The sequence below is a fragment of the Chaetura pelagica genome, unplaced genomic scaffold (assembly GCF_000747805.2).
Source record: "Chaetura pelagica isolate M959 unplaced genomic scaffold, ChaPel_1.0 scaffold109, whole genome shotgun sequence".
NCBI lineage: Eukaryota > Metazoa > Chordata > Aves > Apodiformes > Apodidae > Chaetura > Chaetura pelagica.
Window position 1 is genome coordinate 12,207,218 of NW_009970725.1, and position 10,948 is coordinate 12,218,165.

At 41.5% G+C, this 10,948-nt stretch overlaps 1 protein-coding gene across 1 annotated transcript in view; it reads left to right on the forward strand.

Moving 5' to 3' along the window:
- Positions 1-658: 658 nt before the first annotated feature.
- ARHGAP28 (Rho GTPase activating protein 28) overlaps positions 659-10,948 on the forward strand; it is a 73,693-nt gene continuing 63,403 nt past the window's right edge. Inside the window, exon 1 of the mRNA XM_010006862.1 lies at positions 659-783. Coding sequence (XP_010005164.1) covers positions 659-783 — 125 coding nt within the window. The remainder of the gene's footprint in view (positions 784-10,948) is intronic.

The following is a 10,948-nucleotide window of genomic DNA, read 5'->3' on the forward strand; positions in this document are numbered from 1 at the left end:
TTCACTCATTTCCCAGTGCCCTTCAAATTATGTGAACAGCCCTATCAGACAAAATGAAACTTTAACCTCTGTTTTCAGAAGAAAGCAAGTGCAGTTCCCTTCCACTGCAATGATCCAGCATGTAGGAAATCAAGGTTCTTGCTCCTTGATGTTTTAAACAGAGCAGAGGCCACTTGCTTTCTGAATCTCCCTTGTTAACAGCTTCAGTGTCACTCCCTGCTCTGCCAAACCATGTTCTGTGTTTGGGTTAGTCCTCTCCGCTTATCCTGCTGCTTAACCAATAAAAAAAATGTTACTTAGCTGAGCCTATTTCAGGAGCAGGAGAATTAAGAAATGGGCATTTGAAAGGAAAGAAAAAGCAAGCAAGAAGTTTTCCTGGCGGTCACTCGGTGCCATGCAGGACGATCTCAGGTTTCTAGTTTCCTAGGAACGTAGTAACTTCCCCGTGGGTTGTTTTGTGGGCGGTGTTTTTGAATATATGCTAATTCAGCTTTCCTGACAGGGAGAGGAGCCGTGTCTCGGTTACACAGCCCTCCTGACAGCAACTGGTGGAGGAGGCTGCTGGGGAGCCGGGCCATGCGCTGCTGACAGGGACCCCTCGCCCTCCCGTCGGGGCTTTGGTCACCGACAGCAGCAGGGTCGACATGTGCCTCTGACCATGGAGATGAAGGACTCTGGCAGCGTGGTCCTGACAGCTTACCATCCCCACAGCCCGCCCAGGATCCCAGGCACGGAGCAGAGCTTTGTGCAGGACACCCCTCCCAGCCACTCGCCCGCCAGCAGGTAAAGCCCTGAGGGATGGGGACCGTCCCGTTTCGCTGGGTTTCTGCTGCCCGTGTGTCAGCCCGGGAGTGTTTCCCGATCCCTCGGCCCCTCGGGCAGCTCTCTGCTCTAGCGTGTCTCTTGCCTCCACCGGGGAAGTGATTCAGCCCAGCGCTGCTGGCCGGGACGGGGAGGGGGAAAGGCGAGTGCTTATTTTAAATCTTGTAAGTCAACAGATCAGGCCAGTTTCCTACCCAAGATACTCAACAAGACAAACCCCAGGGAAAAAAAAAAAAAAAAAAAAAAAAAAAAAAAAAAAAAGACAGAGAGAGGAAAGAAAGAAACATAAAAAGTTGATTCTGGCTTCGGTTTAGAGGATTATTTAATTCCTTTCCCATTCACCCACCAGATCAGGACCAGTCCTTGGCTTTCTGTGCAGCTGCGGTGGCTGCTCTGCACACCCACATGTGCGCAACGGGAGATTACAGCGTTAAAGACTTAGTCTAAGGAAGAAAATTCCTCGCAGAATTCCTGCAGAGGTTGCAGAAAACTATTGTCTTAATTAATGCAGTTGTGTGTATGTTTACTTCCCTGCCCTGTGAGAACGCACGCATTTGCAGAGTTCAAAAAGAGCAGTTGGGGCAGTTTTATTGTCTTCGAAAAATCTGACCTTTCTCCTAAACGTACGTGTCTGGATTTTGCGATTTTCTCCAAAAGAAGTGGTATGAAAGTTCATACTGCAAACATTGGAAGAAAGTAGGAAATGTTATTCTGTGGCCTGACTGAAAAAAAAACACCACAAAAAAACCCCTAAAGTCTGAGGAAGCAGTAGATGTCTTTATCCCCAGGAATTAAGTCTGTGTCTTCTCTCAATAAAAATAATGATATTTACTTCATTTTGTTTATTTATAGCCCCATAGCTATTTTGTTTTCAATGTCATTATTTAGGTTAGCTGCATCTTCCTGTTCTTTGTGTATTTCCCTGCCTGCCTCATAAAGATAACTCCTTTGTTCTGTTTAAACTGTTGTTTGAGAGCAGTACCAAAATACACAGTTTCATGTTAAGAAAAGAAACACAGTCTGGGCTTTTAGATGCAGTAAGAATGGCGTTTGCTACTCAAAACAGAGAGCAGTGGTTTGGCATTGGTTTACTGGGGAGCATGTCATTTCTTCCCCATTGAAGAATGCTAAACTGAGTCTCTCTTTGAGTCTGGGAGCAACGGAAATGTGATGTTTTGCTGGTTTTCTTGTAGGTGTGCTAATTGCTTTAAAGTGCTCTTGGAAATAAAGCTCAGGGTGTATGAGGTTTTCAATCGCATGTCTTATCACTTCAGAAAAGCAGAAGTGCAAACTGCAGTTCCTGAAAAAAAATAATAATAAAAGAGGATCCTGGTATTTTGATGAGGAACATATTTTGGAAGCTCCTACCGTGAGAGAAAGCCATGTGGCTCTCTATATGTCTATGTATCCATAAGGTTTTGGATGTATCCCCTTTCTTGTCCTCAGCTTCCTGCAGCTGTCTAGTAGCAAAAGCCAAATTCTGCCATATGGGCAGTCAGTGACCGTCTGAGTTTCCAAAGCCTGTTCAAGAGAGGGTTTTTATTAACCCAGCATGCAGTCCTCTGGAATGCAGAATCCATGAAGGCAAATGCACCAAGCGTTTTAGCAAATGGTAAAATAGGCTCTGGCTTAATCCCTACTTCATCTACGGAGAACTTTTTCTGGACTGCATTTTCTGTAGAGTTTCCCCTGCCACCATCCTAATGCAAGAAGCTTTACTGTAGACTGTGGTGTTCCTTGATCCCTAGGGTGGCCAACCACACTATGGCATAGTAATTCCTTGCCTCTCCAGGATGATGCTGTGAAAAATCATGCAATGAACAGAGGTGTTGTTTATTTTTTTGTTTGATACCAAAAGCAGTTGGGACCCAGAGCCTGACTTCCCTCTGAATTTGGTTGGGTTTAGTTAGATGTAGTTCTAAGGAAGATCATACCTCAGATATGTATCTGTGAGAACAGAAGCAGTCTTGGGTATCAGCACTTAATTTGATAAACTGCTGACCAGTTCCCTCTAAGCTTAAGAAGCATGATCTTTCATTTTCTTTCTCCCTCCCAAGCTTTTCTTTTGCTTTTGAGTTCAGCTGTCTTTATACTAGCAAAACAGCTCCGCTCACCAGAGCCAGGCTTGGATGTGTCTCCCAGCTATGTTTTCTCGTGCAAACTCTTTCGCTTTGGGAACCTTATAAGCAGAGGTTTCTCACACAAAAGGGAAGCTAATGCAGCCTCAGTGAGCATGAAACTGTTCTGCTTCCCACTATTTAAAAAGACACTGATAAAAAAAAGTAATTAAAAAAAAAAAAAAGACAGATTTAAGCAGCCATCATGAACCTCTAAACCAATTAGTTATCCTAAGCACTCTTGTGAATCCAAGTACACAGCTGAGGAACCCATGGTCACCAAATTTTACACTCCTAAATTAACTGAGATGTAGCAGAGCCCTTGGATTCACATACATCTACACCTCTTGAAGGGCCATCAGGCAGGCATCCTGTCTGCATCCCTAAAACCTTCCCTGGCAGCATTAGCATCAGCATCAAATATAGCAGCCACAAATATTTTCATTCATAAGCCTGGTGGGAGGAGAGTGTATATACCCCATTATATGTTAGGGGGTATTAGCTGGTGTGCTGTAAGAGGGACAGGAGAAGATGTTCTTTATCTGTTTTCAATAGAAGATGCATCACTGTGCAAAGAAGGATAATGAATCCAGAGGTGTAGTTTGACTACATAGTGATGCAGTCACCAATCTGCAAAGAATTCTAGCTTCTAAATTAACTGTTGAATTACGTTAATAAAAAGGTTAAGGAGAAGGACCACAAATTCCAGACATTCTTCAGAACAAGAGATCATCTCAGGGACTAAAGACAACTATACTTAAATATCTCCTCCTCAGCTATCTGTATCATTCATTTCTGTCTCTCTCCTTTTGTTCCCTCTTGCAGACTTATTTCCTCTACTAGTTCCATACATGGGGTGAGCCCTGAAAACTACACTGTTGAGTTTGCTAGAGGTCCAAGAGAATTCTCCAGTCAAATCTTCCTTAATTCCATTAATGCAACTAGCAACTTCATTGTCCATTTTTCTCATGTGGCATTCAGGTTCCTTCACTTTGCTTGTCATTTGCTTTGCATGATTGCAATTTTTGATAGCATTTATACTACTCATATCTTTTTTATTTATTGCTTTTGAGAAGAAGGTTTTGGAGAGATATCTGTTTTCTTTGCTTGGAAGTTGGACTTTTTCTAGGGCATATAAGTATATTGAGGAAGGTTCCTGTGCTTGTGGCACTTTTTTAAAATTCCATTTATTACAACTCAGATGTCACAAGTAGCAGTCCCAAACACTCCAGAATATCATACTACCATCCCTTTAAATGTAGATGCTGTCTTAATGCAAAGGTGAAAGGGCATTATGAAAGATGAAAGGGATTTATGTTAAGTGATGGTCAACTTTTCCATCCTTGCTTCAGAGAATGAAGGACTTTGTAGTTGTGTACAAATGTCATTCCTAGATTATATAGAGGAAAAGTGGGGCCATGGCCACACAGCTTCCTCACATCTCCTATTTATCCTGCTAGGAGTAGCTAGGAGGAGTTATTCCTGTGCTTAGAGGAAACAGGCATGACCTCTATGCCAAATGGCCAGTGAGCTCTCTGCAGTAATTATGCAATTAGGGGAGTACAAAGCATTCCTAAGTGAGTCATGCTCAAGCTTTCCTTGACTCAAGTATGAGAGCTAGTGAGTTCCTCAGCCCATTTGTTACTAGCTATCTACCAGCAAAGGACTCATCCTGCACTGCAAATCACGGATATTTCCACCCCAATGAGTGACTTATGCTTGTATGTGCTTCAGTTGAAAAACAGAGGAAAGAAAAAGCATGTTCACAGGATTTGTTCCTGCAGAATGGGTTTAGGGCAGCTTTAAAAGGGCACATCAAGTTCTTCATACATGGAATAAACATCTTTATAATTAATACTCATATAAAGAGCAGCATATACACTACCATATCTAGGAGCATATTACGTAAGTTCAGAACCACTGAACAACAATACCAAGACCCCTTCTTTGCTTCTTCCCTTGCCAAGGGCAAGTTTGGCACTTACATTTTTTCCAGGGAAATGTCATTCCTGTCTCTTACACGTAGAGCATGTCTCCCTCCTACTGCTGTCAGTGAGTGACTTTCAGGCAGGAATCATTACACTGCAGAGTCAAAAAAGAACAGGAAAAAAATTCTGAAGTTTCTGTGTCGCCTTGAATTACCTGCTGGCAGCTTCCAGGATCCGATCCGTGCTCTCCCAAGTCTAAAATGTGCAGATTTGGGGCCAATAGTAAAGCCATTACACAGGACAAGAATGGCAACAGATCCTTTTGCAATATTCATCCCCTCTTGCAAACCTCAAGATACTACAGAGATATGTCATGGTGAGATAAAGTGCCCTGAAATAATAACTGCAAAAAAAACTGGAAGAGGAAGGATCAAGGGATCAAGTGCCATGAAATAATAACTGGGGAAAAAATAATAAAAAATTGGAAGAGGAGCTCTTATACACCATGGCTTGTTTTTATCTCAACAGAAGCAGATTTTATCACACTGAGGTAAAGACTGTATGCCCTGAGGCTGGGTGATCTGGGTTTAATTTCTGTCAACTGCTGATTGAGCAGCTACCCTGCTCAGTTGTGTACAAGTGATGTCAAGAATGTCTTCTAAGTGATGCAGGATAAACAACCTTAACTATTCTGGATGTTTATCTCACTCTGTCATAAACTTCCACAGAAGACAGAAATAAAAAGCTGGCTCCTTTTCCACAATAAATCTTGAAATTACTTGGACCTCTTGCAGCAACTTGGACTCAAACCCTGTTAAATTAAAATTTTTAAATGTACTAAAAGTCATTAAAAAACCCCCACAAAACAATAGTCTAGGAAAAGACTGCACTGGCACAAGCTGGGCAAAAAAGTATGTTTTGGGGAAAATAATTTTTTTTTTAGAATTTCTAGTAGCTTTCTAAAAATTACATTTTTTACAGATGCTAAGAATGATAATCCTTTATAAAACATTTACTGGGAGGATGCGTATAACAAAGCCAGACAATAGTAGACACGCTTTTCCTGTAGGTTTTAGAAATACCTACAGAATGTCCTCTGGGAGCTTCACAGTGGAATGTAGTATTTATAGCCAGTTCCTCATGTTATAGTTGAAACTAGAGTTGGCTTCTCTGGTTTCTTTTTAGTTTGGTGCTCCTGCTGCTCTCCCTGGTACCTCCATATGCAGAGCTGATGGAAAACATCTGGCACTGTCCCTTTGATCATTTTGCTTGGTTGAGCATTTAGCCAGCTGCCCCACTCATTTTTAACTAAGTCACTTATCTCTGACTACATGAGGGTTGGAGCTGCCCACAAAAAAAAAAAAAAAAAAAAAAACAAAAACCAAAACCACACACAAAAAAACAACTTGAGAAAAATATTTTACTAGGGCTTCATTATTCGGCTAACGCGCTAGGACCTGAGAGCCCTGTGTACCCTGCACAGACACCTTCAGATTGCATCTGGCAGACTGACAGCACTGGCATAATGAACAGCCAGGAATCAAGAACTGTAAAGTGTTATTTTTGCACAGGAGATCAAAATACTGTAAATGTGTGGAAAATGTGCCGTGATAGGAACTGCAAGACATGACTATGGAACACTAGTGAAAGTCCTAGCTGGGACAGTATCTGAAAAGCATCTGGTTAGCACTGAACAAATATAGAATCACATCCTGAAATAGTGTAGAGTATCCACAGCAAACAATCAAGTTAACATCCTGGATTTTGGCTAACCACAGTACTAGCAGCCACTTAGCCCACTGCAGTGCTTTGCTCCAGCTGGCCAGGCAGTGTGGTGAAGCAAGGATGGCAGGCAGCACGTCCACCATTGGCGTGGGACTGTGTTCAGTACAACTCAGCACCACCGTGGTGGGTGCATTTAAAAAAAAACATAGGAGGCAATCCAGGAGAAGAGTATATCCAGAGTCACGTCCCAAGCTGGTGAATGAAGCCAGACATCCTATCTAGGATTCCGGACCCTTTGCTTGTCTTCCTCTTTCTCAGTGGAAAGAGCCCCCATCATGATCTTCCAAGTTCTGTTGTATGTGTCAGGGACTCTGAAGGGGATGGGAGGAAGAGGGGAGCAAAGGAGGACAGGAGAAGGAACACCTTCACAGCTATATGACCTGATTCTACTCTTTGTGCTCAAATAAAATGTCCAGGGAGGTGGCTGAGTCACCATCCCTGAGATATTCAAGAAATGTGTAGATGTGGCACTTCAGGGAATGCTCTAGTGCCCAAGGTTGTGAGGTTTGTTGTTGATGGTTGGACTCAGGTGATCTCAGAGGTCCTTTCCAACCATGAGGATTCTGTGATTCTGTAAAAGGAGTTAGAGTGAGAAGAGAACCATCTCCCAAAGGACTTTGTGTAGTGGGGATGTTTACAGTTGACCCCTGAGTTCTGACAGACACATACGGCAGTGGGTTTTGGAATGGCATTTAAAGAGTGATTTTTAAGTCAAAAAGCTGAAATGGTTTAAAAGACAAGATGTTTGAAAAGGAGTCCCTATTATCCTGAAGAACAGTCAGCAGAACTGCAAAGTTGGCAGCCCTTAAAATTAATGCAAGGGAAAGACCGATGCTTTGTGAGGGATCCCTTCTCTCTGCAATTCATGTCTTCCCTGACTGTATCTGTTAACTTCACAGACACTGATGAAGCATCTGGTCTCTGAGGAAAGTGAAACAAACACTGGAGCAGAGATCCTATTATCAGCTTGTTTGGTGGAAGACCATTATGTTTTCTTATTCAGGATGCTATGTGTAATACTTGGCTACTGAAAGCCTATGGGATTTTCAGATGTGTGAAATCCTCCAGTTTCAGATGGACCTGTGTTGGATATTTAGACAGAAGAATGCTGAACAAAAGACAGAAGTCTCTGCTACTAAGTATTGTCATTATTTCTACCTGAGGACTATATGATCTTTTGAAAACATTTTTTTTCTGTAGAAGTTGTTCTGGGTATATTATGAGCAAAATAATGACTGTATGTCTCTTTGTGGAGAGTTAGAGGACCTTAAAGTGCAGAGAGACAGAGGGAAGTATATAATGAAAACCTGTATTAGGTTGACGTCATTTACCAGCTGAAAGAAAAGTAAAGGAAGAGGCAAGTTGGGAACTGTGTTTTAAACATCTGTAGGTTAAACTTAAGGACATCAGATATCAGGTCACTCTTACAGTTTGCTACTACAGATGGAAGAAGCTGTAAGTCCACATATTTTACTACAGCTAATCAGAAAAATACTAGCTTCCCAAAGGACAGATTTGGGCAGGGAATAACTAATTTATACTAGGCCTGAATTTGATTCACTGAGTAGTAGGTTCCCCACTAACTAAGACCCTGCAGACGTCAGAGAGTCTGCAGTTACCTAGACTCTGGGTTAGTCCCTGCAAACCGTAGATAAGATGGTGGAAAGCCTCCTCAGAACAAAAGCTCAGAACAAAATAACTTCTCAGATTATTTTCTGTCCCAGTGATAATCATACCTAGTGGCTAAGAGGAAACCTGAAAGTGAGAATGTGAGATCCTATTTAAGGTTAATATTAGTATGAATGCAATAATTGGATAGTTTTAGCATTCAATCTGACATGAAATGCTATTATTTCTATTCTAGTCTACCAAAAGGTCAATAATAGATCCTGCAGTGGAACATCAAGTGTGGCATGAGCCCTATTTATACATATGGACTGAGTTAATGCATATTTAAGTGTAGTAATGGAAGTTTTACCTCTGACTTTTGTGGAAATGGGATAAGGCCATGAGAATACAGGGCCTTTTTGCTTACAGGGCATGATCTGATTATGTTGTCACTTAGCTCAGCTCAGGCTGACTTCCTATTTAATAGGATTCGTGCAGAATAAGACATCAGTATGAAGCCTTGAGTAATTAAAACATAATGGTGACTAGGCCTGTTTTCCTTCTGCAATACTTCCTTCTATTAGTCAAATATTTTGAAAATTTGAGTTCCAAATATTTGTCTGGATGTGTCAGAGATGAATACAAAATCTTTGCCGTAGTTACAAGTGAGACATGCAGCAGGAGAACCTAGGGCATTCTCTGAAGATGTTTTGCAGGCTTGGCTGTCCTTGGCCATTTCTGGGCCAGATGGTGCCCAGATCGTGCATGTGCAAGGAAGTGAAAGGAAACAGCAAGCTTATCCTGATGAACAGAAACAAGGGAAGCCTTTGTACTCAGGCTGCAGCAGGATTTCACATAGAAAGTGCTCACTTTTGGAGAAGAGGGTGGGCAGAAGGAAGCAGGGACAGCTGGCCAAGCATAGGAGAGGGGTCTTTTAAATCTGTGGCAGTCTTTAGTCTCTCCATGATCCCCAATGAACTGCTGCAATCCCTGGAAGTACCTCTCTTTCTTGCTTTCTTCCCTCCTCTCTTTCAATTAACATAAGTAATTAAACCATGAGAAGCTAAGTATAACATTACTGGTAATGCAAGTTTTTTGGAAATACTAATTGATTCTTATTTACATGTATGTAGAATATGCACAAGTCCATAGGTGGTGCATGAGGCTTAAGGCTACCCAAGTGGCATTGGTAATTCACAGAATATATGGTAAATATTAGAATGATTTAGCCCACAAATAAAAAATTAACTGGAATCTTTTTCAAGTGTATTTCTTCAAGCCATCTGTTACCTCTGACGAAGAGTGGCAATTAAAAACAAAGGATCCCACTATATTAATTTTTTAAAAGCCTTCTATGACATACAGGACCACCACAGATTTTCAGGAGGGACACTGACTCTGCAGCTGTTTTGTGTGGTCAAGAGACATTTCATCTGTAATGGACTGCAGTGCTCAGGGCTTTTTTTAACTACTGAAATTTTTTTATAAGACTTAGCTAAGCAAGGCCTGAAGTTAACTGTGCCACACTCAGCAATGCAGTAAGACAAACCAAACCAGCTTGCCTCAGTCTACACTGAACACAAGTAAATCTGTAGTTAATTATGTTACATGCTATGCAACAGTGAGTCACTGTAGCTGTAAGTAATCCTCCATTTGTATGGGGAGTTTATTGTTATAGGATGCCCTTAGAGGCCTCTTTTCACTTTCCGGATTCAAGTACGGGTTATGATATTCATGTGGGTAATGAGGGTGTCTGCAATTAACACCGTTAGTGCTATTGAGAATTCTAAAAGATACAGTAAGTTGCACTTTTCAGAGTTAACCTTCTCCTACTTACATGGAGATATGAAGCAAGGAGGAGGTGTATTGCTCTTTTATTTAATTCAGGTGGGTTTTTCTTTTTGCTCTGAGACACAGCCTGCTGAAATTTATGTTCTATTGATATTTAAGGCTGAGTTGTGATGCCTCTTCTGATACCTGCTGAAAATCTGTATTACAAGCAAAAAAGAACCAAATAAAACAATGAAAAAATAATAAAGTTCAGTCTGACACCAAAAAGTTTGACAGCGAGGTAATAAATCTGTGGTTTTATTGAATTTCACAATCAGCACATAATAATTACGATACAGGAATTCAGGGTGTCTTTTCTGGGATGGCTGCAAGCAAATCCGACCTCCCTTTGCCAGTGTCCAGGAGCTGGACAGCCAGGTCAGCACAGCATTTTGCCCAAGCCAAGAAGCAGGACCAGCACCATGCTGTGACAGCTGTAGGGCTTCTGGTCTGGGGAGCCTGTGCCCAGCCCACCAACACATCTGTAGGTGGAACCTTGAAAGCTGGAATTCGAAGTGTTTAGACTAATGCTTCAGGACTGATAAGAAAAAATTAAAAAAAAAAAAAAAGGTGTTTTTTTCTGAACAGGCCACTCTGCTGATTAATAGGTTAGGCTGAGTATTTTCATGTCTGGAGTTTAAAGTAAACAGGTGGAAAGCTATACTGCACTTTTCTCAAATATTTTCCAGGCTGCAGGAGAAACTTCATCCAACTTACTTGAACCCTAACAGGATATCTCATTCATTTGTGCAAATCAGATTCAAACTTGAAAATGGAGTTGTGTTTGTGATACTCAGTTAGAAAAGCTTATTATCATCTGAATCCCTCCAAAGTCCAGAAGATGAGTCAAGGGTTCAG